Source organism: Labrus mixtus, chromosome 20 (genome assembly GCF_963584025.1).
Source record: "Labrus mixtus chromosome 20, fLabMix1.1, whole genome shotgun sequence".
Taxonomy (NCBI): Eukaryota; Metazoa; Chordata; class Actinopteri; order Labriformes; family Labridae; genus Labrus; species Labrus mixtus.
The window spans coordinates 16,993,256-17,016,838 of NC_083631.1; the positions used below are offsets into that span (position 1 = coordinate 16,993,256).

Below are 23,583 nucleotides of genomic sequence, written 5' to 3' on the forward strand. Positions count from 1 at the left end.
CCACCTTATTCGTAAAACGAAACATAAATCAAGGGGAACTGTTGTGACGATGTTTATGCCACTATTAGAGATCAAATAGAATGGTAATATAATCACTTTGTCCGTTGCCAATTAAACTATTTTATATGCAAAAAATATTCAGCTTCAATACTTTCACAGGAAATAGTCAGTTTCCAATTACATTGAATGACAACCATTAAAATGTTTTTTGTTTTTTTTAAACAGATTTGCTGTTTTTTCCGGTTTGAGTTGATTGATTTTGTTCAGCTTGATAACATGAGCGTCCAACGCGCAGAACCGGTTGCGTCGTGACGTCATGCAAGCGCTATGGTGCCTTCCCTTTAATACATCCCATCGGAAACAGACGAAAAAGTTATTTTTAGGTCTCATCCGTCTCGGAGGTCAGGCGAAGAGCATTTCCTCAAGGTGAAGGAGAAAATAGGAAAATCAATTTGACTTTTCAAATAAATGATTAAACATATCAGTCTAGATCTTTTAACAAGTATTATTATTAACTGCAGGTAAAAGGAATATGAACATATACTTTTACTGATAGAAGTATTTTAAGTTCTATGTAAATGTTCAGAAACCTGAAGTAAACAGTGAATTTAAGAGTGTAAGTCACAAATAGTTTTTATGTTTTACACAATAGGTTTATATATAATCTTATTTTAACAGATCATGAGGGATTTAATGTTGTCAACATGAAAACCATCCTTTGTGGGGGGGGGGGGGGGGGAACCAAAACCTCTCACAAATCAATAAAAACAAACCAAGATTTCAGTTTTTGTTCATTTATTTCTCAAAAATTATTTTTTTTTACGTTTCTGTACAAGTCATTTCTCAACACTCCTCCAAACATTTGCATTGAACCTGAACTTTTTTTTTTAAACTCTGTCCCCTGCTGTCAAAACAGTTTTTAACCCATCCATGTCTCCTTACACACATCCACTCAACACCAACTCTTCTCATCGTCCTCATCATCACCGTCTTCATCCTCACAGCTGAGCTCCCTGTCAGTTTATGTGATTGTTGAGCTGCTGGCCCCAAACAGCTGGGGACAGTCTCTACCTTTAGGGGGGTGGGGGGTGGGGGTTCCTGCCAGTAGAACTGGAGACAGGAGCAGAAACATTTTAAACAAAAGTAAACATATGGACCCACAAGGAAAAAAAGAAGGAATCACTGCTCTGCATTCTGGGAAATCTCGTTTGCTATCGAATCAACAGACAGGCTGTGAAACAAGCAGCTTCTTAACACGGGCTAATTCACGTCACGTTTCATGTTTGCTTGATAGTTGCTTTTCTTCTGGATTAATTTGCTTCAGTTTTTTAGATGTCAGGTCGCTTAATGTCTGTGTAGGTTCTCAGTCATCAAAGTCATGGCTAAAATTCCAAACCGCTCTTAATGCTCCAGATTTAACTCTTGAAAATCATTATCATAATGAGCCATGAATGGCTTATCCAGTGCTGTGTGCAAATCTGTTCATAAATGATTAACCTGCAGTTGATTTCTAAAGATCCCACGTTTTACTCTTGATTGTTGTAAAACTATTGTTATCTACCTCCAACAGTACTGTTTACCGAGATAAACCAACTGAGAAAAGCTGCAAATTCTCACCTTCAACAGATCTCAAACTAAACGTTTCTGGTATTCTATTGAAAAAGTATTGATCAATAACTGTTGCCAGCTCAACTCTCCAGATATTTTGGTGAGTTTAGAGAAATCATGAGAGCCATTTTATCAAGCAAAGCTTCAGTCTGAACTTCGTCAGCAGTCTTATCTGAGCAAACATAAACATAATCCTTTGAGTTAAGCAGATACCAACACAGAAATCCATACGTCAGTGAACTGCACATTTGTTTATCTGCTATTAGTGAACCAACATAAGAAACAGCTTTAATCTACATCTATTTGTCTTTCTGTTGGTGATTTCAGACTCCGCAGTGCAGCTTTAATTGGCAAACATAACACAACTGAGGAATGGTCAGCACTGAAACTCTGTACAAAATAATGCATAAAAAAGAAAAACAAAGTTGGCAAACTGAAATCTCACATCTTGAATGTTTTCCAGGTGTTTTTGAGGATGGGCAGAGTTCCAGCAGAAACATGTCCCTCCACAAAGATCACACGATGTTGGCTGGCTTGTTTTCCCCCAGCAGTGTCTCTATAGTATCTCCAAGAGGGATCTTTTTTTTTTTTTTTTTAAAGTCCAGCCCGTCCTTTAAATCCACCTTCCACTTCCCTGTCTCTCCCTGCTTTCATAAAACTTCTCAGCAACATTTGCACAAATACAGAAAAAGAAACTAATGTTTTAGTCAGCACACTAGAAATATGCTTTGATTTTCTGCACTCAAACATTCTTTTACTATCAGTGCAAATGAGGTAGACATGACAGACAGCATCAGATCACACTGAGATCAGCGTCCTGCAGCAGAGATGATGAATGGAGGGGTCATGTGACAGGTGGCGGTAGATCAGCTGATTTATTATCCACCTGTCTGGATGGTTGCGGCTGCAGGAAGCGACCAGATGTTTGTATTTTTCTCTACCCATTCAGACCGTGCAAAAGCAAATAAAGAAAAGTTTGATTGAAAAGGAGAGCCTCAATGTGGTCAACGTCACATTAAAAGTTACTTAAATTACTGCAGAAGATTTCTGGATTGCTCTTTCTGAGATGAGTTTGATTAAAAAAAAAATAATAATATTTTCTTTCTTAAAACTATTTCTCGGATTAAGTTTGAATGGTTATTTTTTACAATCAATTATTTTCTGGCAGAATGTCCCCTAAGGGCATCCGTACGTTATGATACATCATTACAAAAATAATAATTAAATGCTACTTGTGCTAAACAAACAAAAACATCTCTTAAAAACCTAACCTGAAATAATATATTTTTGTGTATGAAATCAAACTTAAAAATTGGGTTTTTGCATGTGATTTCCTTCCATTTAAACTATTTAAAAAAAAAAATGTGGTTCACTGTTATATTTTAAACAATTGATCCCTATTTCTATGAAGTCAGTTTAAGTCTTTTACTGATTTGACGTTGACCACTTTGGGGCTCTGTATGTGTTGCAGGTTACAGTTTTCTTTTATGAGGGATAAAGAATGGAAAGCATTAAATAAAAATTGAAACATGGCACAAAACCCGGTGAAAGAATCTGGTAATGTTGTTCAGCTCGTTTGCAGACCCTCCACCTTTTAATACTGGCTCAAAATAAAAACATCTAAAAAGTTAAACTCAGCCCTGCCCAGAACTGTAGACTCCTTCTTCCCTGAGACCTGAGACAGGAATGCTGGGAAAGGTAGTCTATTTGTCCTCCTTTAAAAACATTAATATTTGTTTTTGTGTGTTTTTTTTCTCCATAGGTCTATCACAGTAACATTGCGCTTATTCCCCACCCAGTGGTCAAAATTGGCAATTACATTTTAAAAACCGAAAAATTAGCATACGACATAAATATTACAACTGCAGTAGAGGTAATAATAATGATAGCATCTATTTGTCTGCATCTAGTACAAATTGGTATAACTCACGTGACAAAATAATCATTATTATTACTCTAACACAGTCTCAAAGTTAGTGCTTTTATGTACACCCATAAGTACAATGCAAGTTAAAAGTGTTTGGACAGTGAACAATCTTCAGTATACCTGCTACATTTACACAGGTATCTTACATTTATATAAATAGGTAGTGTGCATGAGATTCATACAAATGCTGTCTGTACACAAGTTCCATGCACTGAAGTGTACTAATCTGTAATGTAACATGTACATCCTATCTACAGATGCAGACCAAACTGTGGGGGAGACGGGTGGAGGTGTGGGTAAGCTGCTCACACACACACACACACACATACGCACGCACACTTAGAGCACTCAGATTCAAGTGCTCAACTCACTCAAAAAAAAAAAAAAAAAAAAACACACCTCTCTGGCAGCATCCCTTGAAAGTTAGTCTGACATTTTTTGGGACAGTGTTCCTATTGCCCGTCTCCTCTGTGTGTCAAGAACAAAAACTCCCTAAAATTGGTACACCAGTTTGAGTTTTAAACTTTTCCATGACACAGATTTATTTGATTTGCTAAAATGTATTTACCATTAGACATCCCGCTTGATACTTCAAATCAAGACACCTTTACTTGAATATCTCAGATTAAATCAGAGATTCCTGATCTGGACTAAACAGAGCAGAGACAAAGTTATTAGATGGCAGCTATTAAAATAGCCAACCAATAATTTTCACAATCACCTAATCACATCGGCCTATTACCATTTTCTGACATCAATTAAAAAAAATAAATCAATCAACAGAATATGTGTCTGTTCGTTCTTATTTCTATATTTAAGCTAAATCAATGAAGCTTATTCTGTTTCTGGACACACAGAGGTTCAAAAATAACAAACAAGCTCCCGTCTGAAATATGTCGGACTGTTTAAGAAGAGTTAAAGGGCAGTGGTCGAGTTGTCAACAAATAGATGGCAGTGTTTGTCTTCATTGTCATTTTACAGATTCTTATCACTACAAAAAAAAAAAAGAGAAGTTTATTTTTTTAAGATAATCCTACTGTCAATTCCTGTGTTGTCCCCCTGACCCCAGCGAACCCGAACCTGCTGAACATATGAAACACGTAGAAATCAAAAATTGGGTTTTACAATTTACCGTTATTTACATAGTTACAGTGGTTTTTAAAGCACCGCAGCCGAGTGGAAGCTTCAAAACGGTCGCCTGTCTTCCTGCTAAACTTTAAACCTGAACACCTGAAGGTCTTGGCTACACCTAGACCTGAACCTGGTCTGAAAGGCGACTCCTGCAGTTAAACCGTCTCACTATAGAACTCAATACTGTGCAATGGATTCATTGTGTTTCAAAATGAACAAGTGGACTTTTCTGTCCTGTTTGTCTCTACTCATTCACTTTGCCACACATGGCTCTTTTCATGTTTGTTGAAGATTTTTGCCCAAAAAAAACTTTTTTAACAATTGCTTAGCTTCAACAATCTTCCTGTGCAACTTTTTGACGAATGTAAGAGATTTTTTTTTTTAATGTTTTCTGTAGCCACTAAAAGGCTTCTTTCTCTCTTTTCTTGTGCAGAAAGAACTCTTTGAGGTCTCTACACGTTAAAAAAAAAAGGAGACTTTAAAATGTACTCTTAAAATGCATTTTCTTTTTTCATCGGTTTTCCTTCACCAATATGCTAAAAACTTAAAACTACCAAACTACATCCCCCATCCCTGTTCTGAACTGGCTGAGTAACTTGTAGCCCTGTTTGTCAGACAGATCTGAGCAGAGAGGAGAAGTCAGGTGCTCTCAAGAGTAGGAGAGGTGAGAGCCATTAGAAATGTGAGAAGTGACTGATGTGCTCCGGCTGAGCCCGCCATCGCTCCCCCCTCCTCCCCCCGGCCCCCCGGAGGCTGTCCTCCTCAGAGGCTGGGGGCTGTTCCTGAGGGCCATTAGGTTGGGGCCCCTGATGCTCAGGTTCCCCCCTCCGTAGCCTCCCTGTGACGAGGAAGAGGAAGAGGCAGAGGAGGGTGGAGAGTTGGAGGAGAGGGAGATTGGGGGAGGTGGGGGTGGGGGAGGCAGGAGAGCCAAGGACTGGGAGGATGCATGGGTGGAAAGATGGTGGTGATGGTGGCTCTGGGGGAGATACGGGTAGTGGCCCCCTCCTCCCACCCACTCCCTGGCCCGCTCGCGCTCCCTGCTGTCATGGCTTTCGCGGTACAGCTGCGGCGTGCTCTGGTGGTGCTGGTAGTGCTGGGGGATGTAGTGCTGCTGCTGCTGGTGCTGGTGATGGTGGTGGTGGTGAGAGGAAGAGGAGGAGGAAGAGGAGGAGGTGGAGTGCCCTCTGCTGCTCTTGTGCATCTCGCTGTCCCTGCCAAGGCCATGGGAGGAGGCGATGGACTCGGCACGGCTGAAGCCTCCTCCACCGTGGTTCTGACTGCGCCAGGACGGAGTCGACACCGAGTTCTGGACGCTGTGGCTCCAGTGGCTCCCAGAGCGGGGGACTGGTCGGGAAGGCCAGCCACTTGAGCCCGAGGAGGGGCTGGGGGTCGGGTAGCCCTGGTTGAAGGCCTCGGCAGGGATGCCGCTCAGCGCCATGTTGCTGAAGCCGAGCCGCATACTCTCAGAGTCGAAGGCCTCAATCTCGTGAGCCTGACGTTCCAGCAGTGTCCTGATCCGTTCTGAACGCTCGTTCTGCAGGGAGAGCATCTCCTCCTCGATCTGACAAAACACATTCAAACTGTTAGTGCAAGAGTCACCATGGCAACCAACAAAAATGATAACAATACAGCTCTATTAGCATAACTAGGCTGGTCTACATGTACAGCTAGTTGGGTCACCAAAACCGGAACAGAGTATTAACCAGAAATAGAACAGTAGAATCGATCCATTTAAACAACTCTAACCAAAAACAGTCGACAGCCCTTTGCTGAAGTAGATCCTCCTGCTGGGCCTTTGTGATGCTTGTTCTTCCTTTTTCCAAGTAGACTCATCAGTGTGACCAAACAGACCCTCAATCAGTCAGAGAGCTTGATTCGTATTGAGAATAGGGGACACAATTACCTACTTTCTTTACACAATGTGCAGACAGTGTATGTACTTTAAATGAAATGACCTCAATATGTTTCACTTACTGCAGTGTCAACATAAGCCTTTGGAAGGGGGTCTAAATGTTTTGTTTATGTTGTTGTTATGAAACCAACAGGTCCCAAGGCGAGGAGGAGCTAATGTTGAAGGTTCTAATTTGATGATATTTAATGTAGAACTTTTAAAGATTTTAAGGACCCAACCGGTACCATGGTAACAGTTAAAACTCTGCAATACAAAATTGACAGGATCGTCTAAATGTATACTTTTTGCTTATTGTGATGTCAATTCTTGCAATATTTAAAAGCTTCATACCTCTGAAATCTGTTCAACAAAAAAGCTAATAGGTCGTGTTATCTAAACATACTATCAATGACAGTATTTAAATTATACTGTAACTTAAAACATTTAAATATATGACAGTTTTGTGCCTGAGTTCAAGACAGTGTTGTACCCTTTGCTCCAGCAGCGCCCGGCGGATGGACACCCTCTGCTCCAGGTCCTTAACCTCCCGCTCATGCTGGGTGTCGGTGTGGATCTTGATCTTGCTCTGGTAGGCGTTTAGCAGCTCCAGCTCCTGTTGCAGCTGCATCCGCAGCACCTGGTACTCTGCCTCCTGGGTCTCATCCAGCCGCAGCTGTGGGGACAAACAGGGACAAGCATCAGTACCAGAATCAGTGAGAGCTCTGAAAAATGACATTGTTATAAATATATAATCAATGATCTGAAGTGACCTTTTCTGTTTCATTCTTTATTTTTATATTTATTTCTCCTTTGGATTTTCCCAAATAAGTGCTTCGTCGATCAGTCTATAATACATGAGAAAATAGAGTCTTTACATGAGGTGTTTTGTTTTACCAAAAGTCTAAAAACAATAGTCCACATTTTCCAAAAGAAAACCATAACATGCTAAAATATAAGTTATTAAAGGGACATTTGTGGGAAAATTTATAATTTGACCAAAACAAATTTATTTTGATGATTTGTTCATTTGGACCAATAATCAGCTGTTCAAATAAATCAAGTTTCTAGTCTTTAGCTTCAAATATTCTGTTTTGTTGGGAGATAAATTATTTACTGTGTGAAGCTTTACAAAGAAACTCTACAGCTTGAGAATTAAAGCTGACCTGCTGCAGAGACGTTTTTGTCTTACACCTTAAAGCCTCACACTGAGGCAGTGCTGTTGTTGGGACAGTGGATTGAATATGTTGTTAAGGTGCAGGTGTGGCAGGTGTGGCAGGTGTAGCAGGTGCGCGGGGTTTCCTTGCCTTACTCACAGCCTGTGTGGACAGCATGTCGTTGATGGAGTGGTCGTACTGCTCGGCCAGGATGGCCAGCTTACGTGTTTGTTCCTCTTTGAGGCGTTTGAGGACGGCCTTGTGGTCGGATTTAGGAGTGCTCTCCAGTAAGTGGTTTCTCAGGGCTTTGTACTGACGGGTCTGGATCTTACAGGTCTCCTGGAACTGACGCTTGATCTGGAGCTCTTTGGACTGAAACAATTTCAAATGAGATCCGGAATAAACAAGTGTAACACTAAAATATTTTGTGGTATATTTACTTAAACTTGCATTGTATTTGATTGTAAATATTAAAATTAACAACAGCATCTTGATAGCTGTTAATATCAGGAATCTGTGTTCTGAAATTAGTTATTTTTCCATAGTCTAGTTCTGGTTCTATCAGTCTCCCCTACCCCCCCAACAGGTCCCCAACATACCTTGAGGCTCTTGGGCTGCTGCCGGACCTCCACGGTGTGTTTCTGTCGCAGTTCTTGTTCCCGCCGTTTGTTATACTCCATCTGGTTGGTCAGCTCGGTTTGGTGCTGAGTTCGGATCAGTTCGGCCCGGGTCCGCTGCACTGAGCTCAGCTGCCTGAACTCCAGCTCCTGGGTGGACTCGTGGTGCCGCAGCAGCATGGCGCACTCCAGATCCTTCTGGGTCTGCTTCTTGTTCAGGTCCTGGTAAAGCAATAACACCACATGGAAAGGTTAAACTGTGTCCTGCAGTGCATGTAGTACTGCTGTAGCATTCTTAGATTCAATCGAAAATATAAAAGTTTTGTTTATTCAAACTACAAGCCTGTGTTTTTGGTGTGCTTAATATGTTGTGATTGCACCAAGCACTACAAACTGCTCTTGGTGAATATTATCTGATAAATTAATGAAGTTGTTTGGTCAAACATAAATAAGTCAAACATTAAACTTTTCATTTTTATTGGGGATTTGAAGTGAATGAGGAGCAGCTGTACCTCTCTGAGCAGGTCCTGCTCCAGGTTGTGGCGAGCCAGCAGCATCTTCCTCTTGTACTGGCGACACTGCAGCTCGTAGTACTGTCTCTGCCTCCGCAGCAGGCTGGCCTCCTCCTCTGCCTGCATCTGCTGCAGACACTCCTTCTGACGGATCAACCACTCCTGCTTCTCCCGCTTTGGAGTTGACTGGTTCTCATTCAGCTCCTGTTTAGTTCAGGAAAGAGAAAGGACATGCAGGACAATCCAAAGTTAACAAATTGGACAGCAAACAAGCAAGGCAAGTGTGGACTGAGGATTGGAAAGAGCTTATTTCAGTTCAGTAACTGTATGATTAGAGTAGCATTTTATTAGTAGTAATAACAAAAAAGAAAAGACAGAAATCATGTACACCAGCTAAGTACAGTAACAGCCTATTTACTATCTATTGACATCTCAATGAGCTGCAATTACTATTTCAAACTTCTTGAGATGCATTTTTAAAAAAAATTGTATTATTGAAATGAGCATGAAGAAGAGGCTTGAATGAGCTCCAGGTGACATTTAAGGTAGGCAGAGGGTGATAGAGCTGTTTAGATCCAGTAAACATGAGATGTGACTGTTGATACAAATGTTCCCCGTTGCTCTTAACAATCCTCCAATCATCAACACTGGTATCACTAAGTGGATGTGCGTATGCTTTTACCTCTTTCAGCTGGTCCTTGCGCTGGCGGTACTGGCGTTTCTGGGACTCCAGTAAACTGGTCAGTTCTTTCTTCTGCTGGCCCAGTATATGCTGCTGGAACTTCTTCTCTTCTGCCAGAGCAGCTTTCGTCTGCAGGAGGATAAAAACCATCATGGATGTAAGAGGTTGGCTTGCAACATGCTGATTAGGGTTAACTATGAAATTGTAATGTGCGCCTGTCATTTATCCTGAGTATCTCTCCACCTGTCCTCTCTTTACTTTCAGGAGTCATAGTCACTGGAAGAGAGCCGAACCAGGTGTGGTAGAGGTAGGAGAGGGTTTGTGTGTTAGATATAGATATATTTAATGAAATATTAAAATTATGATTGTTAAATCAGTAAATAATAATGACTCGAATGTTGCCTATATTTAGCTGCCCCTCATATCAATAAATAAAAAATTAAAACAGACGACAATCAACATGTAAATAGAGAACCATGTAACACAAAGGCATGTACTACACATTCCCCATGATGCATGGTGTATATACAACAATGATAAGTGGCAGAGATAAGACACCATGAAGATATAAAAAAAAAACTCTACAGCCTCAAAAAACATTATAGAAAAATTTGATTGAGGTAGATTAAAATGACTTTTGATCTATTATTTCATAAAGCTGTAGGCTGTCCATCACTCTCACCTCCTTCTCCAGAATGGCCTGATGCTTCTTCACCAGCTTGTCGGCCTCGCTGGAGAAGCTGTTCCTCTGGTTCTCAAGTTCTTTGTCAAGCTTCAGCTGGTGCTCATCCATCTCCGCCTTCAGCTTGTTCTCCAGCCCCATCAGCTGCTTCTGGTGCTGTCGCCTCATTCGCTTGTAACCCGACATCTGCTCTCGCAGTGCTGAGCCCTGCTCGTGCTCCTGGATCTGCCGGGTCACCTGGAGGAGGGCAAAGGAGAAACGTATGATCTCACAAGTTTTTCCACAGAAAGAAACATTTTGGCAGAAGTCTTCTACTCTCAAAATAACGACTTTGTAAGGCTGTATGTGGATTAAAATGGTAAAACTCTGAATAAAAACTGTCTCTCCAACTCTGTGCCAGTGCTTCAGCTAGCCCAGCGTCTGTAAGCTTTCGCTCAGTTCTTTTTTTTTTTTTTATTACCAACTCCCAGATATCTGATAACTTAAATTTCTCTTGGAGTTAAACAATATAGTGAAAAAGTAACCAAGACTTGAAAAGGAAAATGGCCAGAGCCAAAAGTAACAAAGCAGTTTGCTAGAAATCTTTCTAAAAACTGCAGACTTACAGGCTGTTTTCATCTTTATTTCCCCTTGATAGGTTGTTCAAAATATTATCAACAAAAAAGGTTAGCATAAACCGCATTGAGATCATTTTAGGACTACCCCTGCCCACAAATTCCACCATCTGTTTTGTAAACTAAATAAAACAATATCTTTTTATGCTCTCTGGCTAATCAGCCATAAATGGCACTACAAGCAGCGAGGAAGATTTAACAGAATCTTCAGAGTAAACTCACCAATGAAGCCGTTCGGATGGTGGCAAAATGGTCTCTGTTGCGATAGTAGGCACGACGCCGTCCTGCTGAGGGAGCCTGGGGCTGGTCCATCTCTGGCTGGTAAGGGTCATCATAGATGTTATCCTGACCCTAAGAGGTTGGGACAGACATTTTGAATAAAAACATCCAAATGAAACAGTACAGATTCATGTGTAACTCATTTCTCTGTAGCATGCTGCAAAGGGAACACAAATACTAAGGGTTACCATGGGTCTGTGGATGATGGAGCTGTTGGAGGTGACGGTGTGCTCGCCTTCCTGCATCATGGCCATCTCGTTGCTGCTGTCATCGGAAGCATCAGCCAGACTGTTGACTGAGCTGCTCTGAGAACTGGCAGAGATTGACATACTGGGCACCGACTGGGAGCTCTCCATGCTGTTGACTGTCCCCGTCCGTAACAGGTACTGCTCCACCTCCTGGCACAAACACACAATCCTCATTGGCATCATAAAGGTCTGTTTTTGCTCGTTATTGTAGAGGTTTATTTTGTTTTCATACACTAGTATCTATAGTACAAGCCGACAGCAAAGACCTGTGTATCTCAAACTGAAATAGAAAATATATATATATATGTACACACAGTATATATATATATATATATATATATATATATAAGTATTACTTTCAAAGTAGAAATAGTAAATTTTTTGCAGCTTTTTTTTTTCCAACCATTTAAAGTCACACAAGAACTTTACTTTATTCATGTCACTCTCCTCGCATGCTTTACTTAGTTCCTCAATCTATCTTTTTCTTTCCTCCCTTCTCTCCCTCTATCATTGCATAAACTTTATCTCCCTCTCGCCATGCTCCTCACCTCCTCATCCTCCCCTCCCTCTGACACTGGGCCATTCTGCTGGGTCTCCTGGAAGAGGATCTTCTTCATCTTACGGTACTGCAGGTTGTCTAGCTCACGCACTGCATCCTTGGTTCTTGCAATCAGGTCCATAACCACCGTCAGCGGACGCTCTCGGCACAAGAACCGATGCTGTGAAAGATGAAAAAGACCGATTAGCACGGAGACATAGCAGAAGTGGTTTGTGTGTATGTGCAGGGCTTTACAAACACCCCCAAAATATAGATTTATCAATATTTATCAGGCGATAATACAAATGAATTCTGTTTAGAAGCCTGTTGATTGTGTGTGTTAGTGTGCACTTGTGTGTTGAAGTCTTACATTCAGCAGCACGTCAGAGGTAGGCCGGTCCTGGGGAATCTTTTGTAGGCAAGAGTCGACAAAGTTGCGGAAGGAATCAGACCTGCAGAGAAATATGAGATAAGTTTGTTCATTTTCTAAAGCTAAAAATGGACAAAGCTCTCAAAGCAGGGTACGCAGTAAAGTGGGCTTTCTGAGTAAACACAGCCAGTTCTCACCAGTGATTGGACTGAAGGATAGGGCTTTCATTCTGAGCGATGTGATATAAGGCACTCATAGCATTCATGTTGAACAGAGGGGGCTTCCTCTCCGCTGTAAAAAAAAAAAAGAAGAGACACAAGACCTTCAGTGTCATATAAAAGACATATACACACACATACACAAGAGTCAGACTGCAGGTTAATACCCAGCTCTATGGAGGTAATGCCCAGCGACCAGACGTCCACCTTGCCATCATACTGGCCTTCATCCATGGCCAATATCACCTCAGGAGCCATCCTAAAATCACAGCAATGTTACAGAGGTATTTTTTGTTCTTAAGCCACCATGAAATCAGTCTTATCAGAATTGGAATATGACGGTACAACTTTTCTTTTTGAACTGTACATGTACATGAATCTACCAATTACAAAACCAGTATCAGGTAAATGACATAATGTAGTTAAATAGAATAGCATACTCACCAGTAGGGAGTCCCCACAAAGGAGTTAGCTGGAGCCACGATTGAAGCAGAACCAAAGTCACCGAGTTTGACCTGACCGGGCTCTGTCAGCAGGATGTTGCCTGCTTTCACGTCCCTGCAGAACAGTGACAATCACATACACATTCATTTGGTTCCAGTAGCTTTTTTTTAAACATTATAATACTAATGAAATATTAACAGGAATGCCTGGTAGCATTTTACAATTAAGAACACTACATGTTAAAATTTTAATAAATGTGACAATATTTAGAAGTAAAAAAAAAAGAGAGTAATAAATAAATTAAAATAGTGAAAGGATCCAGATTGGTGAAAAAGATCTTACCTGTGAATCATATTGTGGGAGTGAAGATATGCTAGTCCCTGCAGTGCTCCATGGGTAATAGCAGCTATTTCAATTTCCTGGAGCGGCTTTTTGTGAACTGCAAAGATGAGAGCACGCAACAGGAAGACAGTGATGAATAAACTGTGCTCTTATAAATGTAAATGAGTGAAAGCGTTCAGCGTTAAACTCACCTTCAAGGAGGTCTGAGGCGGAGCCGAGGCAGTACTCCATCACCAGCTGAAGGAGAGAGGATTCAACATGACCATCACAATCACATATTTATCATTGATGGTCATATTACATACATTTTTGCCCAATTGGACAGGACAGCTGAAGAGAGACAGGATATCTTGGGAGGAGAGAATGGGGGTTGACTTGCAGCAAAGGACCAAGGTCGGATTCGAACCCACGCTCGCTGCAACAAGGACTATAGCCTCTGTACACGAGGCGCGCAACTGAACCGCTAGGCTATTCAGCGCACCAATATTTGTTCAGTAATGTTGAGTAATGATACAATATTCCCTCTGAAGTGCAGAGAGAAGCGGTATGAAGTAGCACCAAATGAGTTGAACTGACGTAGGTAACCTAAGTTAAAGTTATTATGAAACACATACCCATGCTGTGTGCTCCTTCAGGTAACATCCCAGGTACTCGATGGTGTTGGGATGGCGAAGTTTCTGCAGAAACTTCACTTCTTTGATGATGTCCTGCCATTTCTGGAAACAAACACAAATCACTTAGTTAATCCATATTTAAGTATTTTTTTTCTCAGCATTTTTCAAGAAATTTGTTATCTCTATTTTTGCGTGTGTTACCTCGTTTGTCTGCTTGCCGCTGTAGGACATTTTCTTAATGGCCACCACCTCATTATTGCGTACATCTCGGGCCTGTTAGAAAACACAAACCCATGTTCCTCAGAGACATCCTTGTTGGATTCACACAAGTAACACAGAGAGCTGTGACTTCAAGACTCCCAAGTTTTGAAAAAAAAACAAAAAAAACATGCTTCTCCTAGTCACCCTGAGGAAATATTTGTTTTAAAACATGAGTAAGAGTTTTGTAGTAACCCAACTTTATTTTGAAAGTGTGGATTTCATTTAACTGTTAGTGATGGGCCAATCCCTTGAGAGAAACCAAGTCCATAAATCAGGATAGAATTAATGTTATTGGGGATTCTAGATGCTACCATGTGTTTTTTCTTTCTGCTTTTACTTTTTTAGATTAATAAAAAAAAACACAGTATCTCTTCATGTGGTGAGACCGGACTGCTCTACTGTCACAGGGATGCTCTTCGTGGACTCTTTGTCCTTAGTGTAAAATGCAGATTAAAAATTTGGACACGTGTTCAAGAAAAGGTCCAGTTGTCCAGGAGAAATCAGGTTTAACTAATCCCTGACCCTGATTACTGAAACAAGGTTTCTTCATCACGTTCAAGGACTGAGCTTTCTGAAATAAGCTGTCTGTAACCCAGTTATAGAAGGGAATGTTAACGACTGAAAATAAAACCATCATCTTTAAGGCCAACACTCAACGTGCACCTATAGGGATAAGTACAATGTAGAACCAATTATTTCCTTCATTGTCACATTTTCTTTCAGTTCCGTTTCTCAATATTGCCGTTATGGATTTGAGAAAATGAAATAAAACATTTTTATCTTGTAAATTAAGACCACTAGGTGGCACCAGAAGATCAACCTGACATGATCTGCGAGCTGAGCACAAAGACTGTACACAATGATCCATTTGTCCACCGAACTGCATTACTCATTTTTAGATAAGATGCTCATATTTTCTCAAATCTATTCCAGGAGCTTAATCCTCCAAAAAAGGACTTAATCCTAAATCCCAAATGATGCTGCTATCAGAGACCAGATGAAGTCGTGCTGCACTGTGATGACACTGGGGTCAGCAATACCCCTGACTGTAAACAATTCAATCATGCAACAATGCTTCAACTGAAATGTAGACTTCACTGCAGTAGAAGTGATCAGTCAGTGCATCAGTAACGGTACCCTGTGATCAAGTCTGGCTAATTTTAGTACATGATCTGTAAGTTTATAATTTGAACGTCACAGAGAAAAATAATGGCTAGCAGCATCAAATTCATAACTGTCATTATGAAAATGTTAGTCAGTTATCAGTTTGAAGTTAAAGTTTACCCAAAAACCTGCAACTTAACAAATGTTTAAATTTAAATGTTTTTTTCAAAAATGACACTCCTCGTACGAGACTGCATTACTTATGTTTAATTGATGCAAATAGATGCACACATCTCTATTTTTGTCGCACGGCTCTAATGATCTTCTGAAATTCATACACTCAATATAACACATTGGAGGTGTTTATCTATCATCCAGCCTAAAGCATAAATTACAGGTACATTAAAAGAACTCTGCTAAGTGCATAGATGTATTGTGTTTCAGCTGTTTGCATAACGAGGTGGGGGACATTTTCAGATTCTGGTTACCATATTAATGACAAAACGCAGATTAAGACAGATATGTCTGGCTTTTAGGAACCCACACAAAATAGCACTCATGCATCCTGGATTCAGAGTGCATTTTAACAGACACACTTCAACAAAATTTCCCTAAAGATCATTTCGATTTCAGTACTGGAAACAGAATGATCATGTTGCTTTATACATGCTCAGAAAACTAGCTTACAGATGCAGTCAGCCAGGAAATGTAGAGCATATCTGCATAAGTTAAAGTCATCAATAAGATAAATTAATCAGCATCATAGCTTTCATGTCATGTGACATCAACATAAGCTAGGCTTGACATCATGAAACAAAGAGGCATAAGTGTATGAAACAGCTTGGAGCAGGCAGGGCAATATAAGTGAGCCATATGAAGTTTTTACATTCTATGGATGTACTGTCTGCACTCTTTTTTCCTGACATTGTACGGGCGGTGTCCATGTGTTAATGCAAATGGCTGAATCTGTTCACCCCCCGACTTTATACTGACTTTTTCCTGTCAGCCAGGTGGGTCGATTGATGTGTAAATGCAGCAGGTAACCGTCCGAAAAATTAACAGTGATTAAATGGGTGGTATGAGGACATTGTTCACGTTGAGCTTTGCTGCTTTATACTCTTTACTGCTCTTGCTGACACAGCCTTATTCATTTTGCAGTTTACACTGAAACAATTCACTGGAAGGTTTCTCCCCCTCTTGTACATGCTACCCCAAGCCCCAAACCCACCAAAACCAAACAAGAACCACTCAGACACAGATAACATTCCATGATGCTACATTTGTAAAAAGCAAGCTCCTGAAAATACCAGGGGCTTAAAGTCCTGAAATTATAACAAAAATGTCAGCAGTTCATCTTTGAAAAGGGCTCTAATTTTATTTTCTGATTGCATTCCTTGCTCATCTCAAAATAAACAGAGATTCTCTGAACTAAAACTTCAAACAGTCGCCAAGTAATTTCCTAGCCAGTAAGCCTGACACTTTGATATTTTTATTGCATCACATTAATAAAGTTCTGACAGTTAGCTCTCAGGCCCAGGCTTCATCTTGTTTATTGATGATCATGTAGGGAAGAGGCTTAGCTGACTATAAAAACACACTGGACCAAACAAAATTACAACTGCCACAAAAAGTAAAACTATTTTGCGCCCTACTCACAAAGTATACGGCTCCGAAGCTGCCATGACCAATCTCACGGAGGTCTGCGAAAAGCTTCTCCGGATCATCTTTGCAGAAGAGATCCGCCACGTCCGGGTCTTTTAGATTGCCCGCCCGTGCACTCGCGGGCATGGCCAGGGCCTGTAAGACAAGTGAGAGCACAGGTTAGTGCTGGGACAATGCAGTGAGGAAGGGATATACCCAGGTAAGGTGTCAGAACAGATTTCATCATCGTGACCTTTGTAGTTTCTGGTCTACAGCTATTTGTACCTCATCTAGATCAAGTCAAGTCATTTAGATCCCAAAATATGAAATATTGTCATTTAAATACCAGAATGGCCCTTTAACAGCAGCTGAAATGTTAATCATTTTTGACTGACGTATGGAAAAACCTGGCAGACTATTCAAAAACAATAGCAGATTCCAATGTTGTGTTTTGAGTTTTACTAAAAAAACAATCCTTGTCTTAAGCTGTATTGTAGACTCTGAACCCATTTTGTTTTTGAGGGATTTGCAGCATCTGTTTTCCACTTCAGCTGGACATAAAACCATCTAATTAATGTGTTAAACACCCATGAAAAAGCATTCCTGCGCTCTGGTAAGTGACCTATTTACAGAATCCCAAAATCGGCTTCCCTGATACTTGAAATCTACGGTAAATTTCTTAGAAACTCTTACTATTTAAGGAATGTAATGACTGGCTGTTTTTTTGGAGTTATCATGGGCTCTACACCTCTGCTCTGTGTTGATAGAAACCAGTTTTTATCTCCCACAGCTGATCTATCTAGGACAGTAAGCAGCTGACAAGTTATGACATGAACACATTCAACAGTCATGAAGAAGCTGTTATGTTCAACTGGGAGAAAATGAATAGAGTGATTTACAATATAAAGAGAAAGGACGATTTAAATAATGAAAGGCAGAGAGCGAGAGATCTACAAAACTTCCTCTTTGTCAGTGTCTCAACCATGAAGGTCACCATGAGACTGTAGAGAACATATTCTGCTCATATTCTGATCTCTAAAAGGCCAACACAATGAATGAAAATTGTCAATGTCGTGATTTTCACATGGGGAACTTGTACGATTTAATACAGAGAAAATCTATTAATTCTACCATTGTTTCCATCAACCTTCAAGTGTTATTACAAAGATTAAGTGTGACCACATATGTTTTGTTTCAAGCTGACAAAGGCGGTTGAGAATTTTAATTAGTATTTTACATCTGAATCTTTAGACAAAACTGTCAAGTTTAAATTAGGGCTGCAAACGGCTTTTTTCTCTATCACTCCATTAAGGCAGATTTTTCTATCAAGTTAGAAAATATGTTAAAGTAGACACTGTTATTTCACACAAAATTGAAATGTTAAGCATTGAAAAGAACAGCCCAAACAATAATGACCAACCCAAAGAGAGCCTAAAGAATAATACAAATATCCTATTATTTAACATTAACAAACGTGTCTTGTGAAGATCAGAAGGCATTGGAAACTGTCTGCGATAAAGTTCTTCACCAACCAACTCAAATCAAAGATGGGTAAAAATAAACTCAAGCTGAGCATTCATCATGTGACTAAAATCAGCCCCCTGAATGTGATCTTAGCCTACACACTGAACCAGGGTTATTGACAAATGCAACATCCCGTCATAATGGGGTTAACATAGCTGCTCATCCTTGAGTGTCAGCTGGAGCCTTGAGGAGAGCCGGCAACATAATAAGGCTTCTGTGGTTCCATGAATGCATGAAAATGGGCCTCGGGGTCCCTGTTAAATGCAGGCTGCTGTGTAAACGTGCTAGCAAATCTGTGCTTGACAAGAAGACAGATTCCCACCCTCCAATCCTGACCCAGAGTTTTTTCAGAACTCAGTGAACCAATTCCCAATCTTATATTATGTGATGGTGTTCGAGGCGAAAGCAGCAGCAGATGCCTGCAGGCAGCTACTGTCTACAGTCTGTAGAACCAATGTTAAAAATGTGAATGACACAAATGTGTTGGTGTACAGCCAAAAAAACAAGCTTTTCTAAATATAAAAAGGAAGAAAATGGGGCATCGTAAGTCTCTTCACTATACCACTATGGTTCTGAACTAGCCAAGTACCTTTATCATGACACGTCCCTTTTTTCCCCCTACGAATGTATTACATTAAACATTTTCTTGATGAAAAAGAACTGTGCAATGAAAATAGTTGGATCTAAAGTCGGCATGCCCAGTCGTAGTTCATTAATTGTGTACTGTTAACATATAATCTGGTATTTATGACAATGTAGATTTATTCATAAACCATCATTTTTTGCATAATGAAATGGACTTTAGGTTGTATAGCATTTTCTGATAACTCCGCTTCATGTCAGCAAAGCCACAAAAATCATCCATCATTTAAGCCTTTGTTACTACCTCCAATAGCGGGTCAGGGGCATGATGACCCTGTCCCATCATTCCGCATACGTGCGTTACACGAGGTGGAACAGGGGAATGATGTATCTCGCCTTCAACTAGCAGAATGTAAGCGGCAATTTTTCAGTAATTTTCAGAGGAACAGAGAGTGATTCTAAAAAGTCTATCACAACACTTGGATGGGTTTCCACAACTCCTAGGTGGAATAACAAACTCAGCTTCACTAAAGATACATTTGAAGGCTGAATAAGCTATAAAAAGGCAAAGAAGGAAAGGGGAAACACAGTAACACAGTTTTTTTTTTTAAAGGGAATGTGTGACTTGCAATTTGGTGCATCAGAGGTGCCAAAAAAACATGATCACATGGCTGAACCTAAACCTGAATTGGAAACACTTTTGCGCAACAGATCCTTCTCTTTTTGGATGCTGCACAAAAGCATGAATAAGCTCCAAACAGAAAACCAACATCCCCAATAATTCAACTGAAGTTTGTCTTTTTAAAGAAAAGGTGTTGGACGACAGGAAATAAGGAATATAAAATCTTTACAAGACATGTTAAAAACTTTTCAGAAAACATCATACAGAGGCAATAATAGATACCCAAATACGGCCAATTATATATTCATAAATAAATGTGAACTCTAACTTTAATGCAGCCAATTGTGAGTGAGCCAAGATTATAGGAGCAAACAAGGTTACAGTATCATACGTTTCTGTGATCAGATAGATGTCATATTGCAGACATTATTTCAATAACCAGCTGAATCCCTCCAGAGTTGTATAAAGAGGATACATGGATAATCGAGATGCGAGGCGTTGATTTAGAGTTTACATAAGCATTACATCAACCTCAAGTTCTTTAAACTTAGATGTGTCTGAACATTGCAACACCATACTAAGCGTCCACTCAATTCTGTTGTACACAGAATTAAGTGTTATTCGCCTGGCAATATGACCTGTAACCGCATAACAGTTAGCTATTTTAAAAGGTGCATATGTTTTCTGAAAGATATAAAATAGAATAGATTAGAATTACTTTATTGATCCCAAACTGGGAAATTGTGGCGTTACAGCAGCAGGTTATCCAAACACACAATATGAGTAAAAAACACAATGTTAGCAAATCTAAACATAATATAATATTAAATACAAAGTAAATAAGTACTAAAAATATCAAAACTAAGAATGTGAATATGTACAACCAGGATTTAACTAAGCATTACTAGTCTTAAATAGGAAGATTAAATGTAAATATGCAAGAACAGAGTCATCAATGGTAGTAAATTAAATATGGAAGATTGAATGTAAATGTGCAAAAACAGAGTCGTAAATGGTAGTAAATTAAATATGAAAGATTAAATGTAGATGTGCAAAAACAGAGTCGTAAATGGACAGTATTGACACAAGTTAAAGTGCATGAGTGCAGACATATTATAAGCAGAAACTATACAATATAACGGCGAGTAGACAGACAAATGAAGTGAACAAAAGATGAAGAGATGCAACATGCTGCGTCACATATTGTTGCCTATAATTGTTAGTTATATGAATTTAACTGTGTTCATTGTATTCGTCCATACTGTCTCAACTCCGGCTAACTGGATGAATAAAAGGAGGGTAAAGTGGTTTCTAACAATGAATTGAGTTTAGGAGAATTTAACAAACTGTTTTACCAAATAGGTGTCTAATACAACAAAGACCAACGGAAGGCGAAGTTTAAAATCCCATTGAACAGCTAACTCGGTCGGGTAGCATGTAGCTTCACTTACCGCGGCTTATCGTGGTTCCACTCGGGAACGAAAAACAACTGTTAGCAGCCAAGCTAGCGTGCAGTTATCCTCATATCCCGGGTCTCCTCTTAAGTAGACATCAACACGACGTTTGGACCATTCTTACTTTAGTCCACCCCCCTGGTTCAATAGCGACAATGAGATGAATTAAAAACTTCCCAAATTGCACAGTTTGTCGGACTCAAACGGGAACTCTTGAGCTCGCCAGTTGTCCCCTCTTGTGTTACTAGCCTTAGCTAATTGGCTAGCTTAGCTTCGATAGCTTGCGAGCTAACGTTAACGTCGCTGTTCTACGGGGTGTGGCTGACGTTTCTCCGCGCTGCCTCACTTTCAAGCATAATGCCCCGCCACGCCAAGCTTTTTAAAACAAACCCCTTAAAAAGCAGGTCAATATCTTCGCCCCATCCTGTTGTCGGACTTGTTTCTTACACCGTTTTTTTGTTCTTGCTAAATACAAGATGGCACAGACTGGTGGGGCGGGACTCAAGTGTTGACCGGATACCGATTTGTTCCATTTCCTGTGAGGTTTCCGTTTGACTAATAAAGCGGTATAAATAAATTGACCTAGATAATGTTAATAATCTAGTACAAAGCCTCTAAGGCTTGTTTAATAATTGTTCTTATGAGACTGCTTTATCTTCGTCCAAATTCCATCATGTTGATGTAGACTACATCACAATGATTTGCATTGATAATATCTGTCTCTCCATACTGTAATCTGTTCAGGTTTACAAATTATCCCTGCACTCATGTTCACTTCATTTGTCTGTCTACTCGCCGTTATATTGTATAGTTTCTGCTTATTATATGTCTACACTCATGCACTTTAACTTGTGTCAATACTGTCCATTTACAACTCTGTTTTTGCACATTTACATTTAATCTTCCATATTTAATCTTCCTATTTAAGACTAGTAATGCTTAGTTAAATCCTGGTTGTATATATCCACATTCTTAGTTTTGATATGTTTAGTACTTATTTACTTTGTATTTAATATTATATTATGTTTATTATGATTTGCTAACATCGTGTTTTTTTACTCATATTGTGTGTTTGGATAACCTGCTGCTGTAACGCCACAATTTCCCAGTTTGGGATCAATAAAGTAATTCTAATCTATTCTATTATATTCTATTCTAACGTGAAGTATGACGTTCAGTGCTGTAGGGGCGGAAAATAATGTTATTTCTGTATTTAGCAGTGAATAATGCCTTATCAATGACGTGGTCTCTCAACAAGCTTGAACTGGGATATTTTGGTGGGGTTATTCAACTTTAGTTCAACATAACTAAAACAATAGGCTACACAAACCACATTTTTGTGGAAACGTCAGGAATGTAAAGTCAGTCGATGTTTTTTAATTGAAAAAAGAAAAAAAACAACAGGGGTTATAGACTGATCTGTCTCTCGTATCAAATGACTTAGCCATTAGGCCTATCCGTAAATTAAGTAGGCCTAATAAAACCTAGACTAACATCAATTATTTTTTATCACCAGGTAACCAGCTTTCAATGTCTGAAGGTAAAAAGACAGTGGACTTAAGTCTCAAGCAGTGAGGCGGTATCCCATTGGCACAAGTGTGACTGTGACATCCAGTGGTTTATCGGTGTACTACAATTCTTTTTAGACTGTAAAAATAAGATCACAATGTAGACACGTGAATGTGCACTATATCTGTTCATGATTAACCTATTGTCTCAATACGTTAACCTCTTGTATAAATGATATGCAATCTCTTTTCAAAACACCTCATTTCGATTTAGGACATAGGCCAAATAAACATTGTAAGTGGCTAACTTTCAATTTGTAGTGTTTGAATAGATTTAAAGATATGTTCCTATTACTCCGTTTTCCCCTACAACATAACCAACTCAACTGATATCAATTATTTAAGGTAAGCTCAAACTATAAAAAGCATGAAGGTTTATTTAAAAAAAATTTTTATCGCACAGTCCTGCAATGCAACCAAATTTTAAAGTCCAGAAAGCCAGTTCTCAAAACATCTTAATTTCTATTAATCAGCATTGTTATGACTATGACAAAGCCCCTTAAAACATGTAATAAACATTGACATTTGAAGCTAGAGTTATGAGGGGGCACTTTGGTTCCTTGAATATCTTATTAAAAAATAAACCAACAATTGTAAACATCTTAAACATAAGAGAGAAGATTGCAGATAAATGTCAGAAAGTCCCAGAGATGACCGAGTCCATTTCAAACTACACTTTAGTCACACTTTCCTGACTGGTTCTTTCTAGGTTTTGCTCCACTTCTTCGGGTAGATTCGAGAGTCTTCTTAAAGCTGCGTCAAGTAGGTAATCAATTAGTGTCGGATTTTACTTTCAAAATAAAACGAGTTCAAAACATTTCCTACCTACCACTGCCAGTAACATTAAGCTTGTATTTTATGTCGAAATTCTAAACAGGAAACAGTTCCCATGACAGACGCTGACTTGATGCAGGTGTGTGTGAAACGTCTCGAAGCTGCCAGACTGAGTGCTGCCA

The 23,583-nt window shown here is 39.7% G+C and overlaps 3 protein-coding genes across 4 annotated transcripts in view; 1 reads left to right on the top strand and 2 right to left on the bottom strand.

Moving 5' to 3' along the window:
- nupr1b (nuclear protein 1b) overlaps positions 1 to 23,583 on the top strand; it is a 155,369-nt gene that overhangs the window by 59,491 nt on the left and 72,295 nt on the right. The gene's annotated exons all lie outside the window — the stretch shown is intronic.
- Positions 1 to 23,583, bottom strand: part of cdipt (CDP-diacylglycerol--inositol 3-phosphatidyltransferase (phosphatidylinositol synthase)) — an 80,678-nt gene that overhangs the window by 5,244 nt on the left and 51,851 nt on the right. The gene's annotated exons all lie outside the window — the stretch shown is intronic.
- taok2a (TAO kinase 2a) lies at positions 779 to 21,547 on the bottom strand. Of its 2 annotated transcripts, none has more exons than XM_061027271.1 (20): positions 21,057 to 21,547; positions 16,893 to 17,033; positions 14,073 to 14,144; positions 13,872 to 13,973; positions 13,449 to 13,494; positions 13,258 to 13,354; positions 12,916 to 13,029; positions 12,639 to 12,730; positions 12,451 to 12,544; positions 12,254 to 12,335; positions 11,894 to 12,064; positions 11,286 to 11,495; positions 11,041 to 11,169; positions 10,205 to 10,441; positions 9,523 to 9,651; positions 8,841 to 9,044; positions 8,311 to 8,550; positions 7,871 to 8,083; positions 7,048 to 7,230; positions 779 to 6,227 (listed from the first exon to the last, which is right to left on the bottom strand). In XM_061027271.1, exons 2-20 carry the CDS (start codon positions 17,022 to 17,024, stop codon positions 5,316 to 5,318), a joined length of 3,459 nt encoding a protein of 1,152 aa, XP_060883254.1. In that variant the 5' UTR covers positions 17,025 to 17,033; positions 21,057 to 21,547; the 3' UTR covers positions 779 to 5,315. The 2 variants fall into 2 exon arrangements, with proteins under 2 accessions (XP_060883254.1, XP_060883253.1); XM_061027270.1 differs by having other exon boundaries at positions 7,862 to 8,083; positions 21,057 to 21,546.

Coding starts and splice junctions, on each gene's coding strand:
- taok2a (XM_061027270.1), bottom strand. CDS start 17,024: ATGCCCGCGAGTGCACGGGCGGGCAATCTAAAAGACCCGGACGTGGCG. Junction 13,030..13,257: donor TCCCACAATATGATTCACAG/GTAAGATCTTTT, acceptor ACTGTTCTGCAG/GGACGTGAAAGCAGGCAACA. Junction 8,084..8,310: donor AGCAGCCCAAGAGCCTCAAG/GTATGTTGGGGA, acceptor AAATTGTTTCAG/TCCAAAGAGCTCCAGATCAA.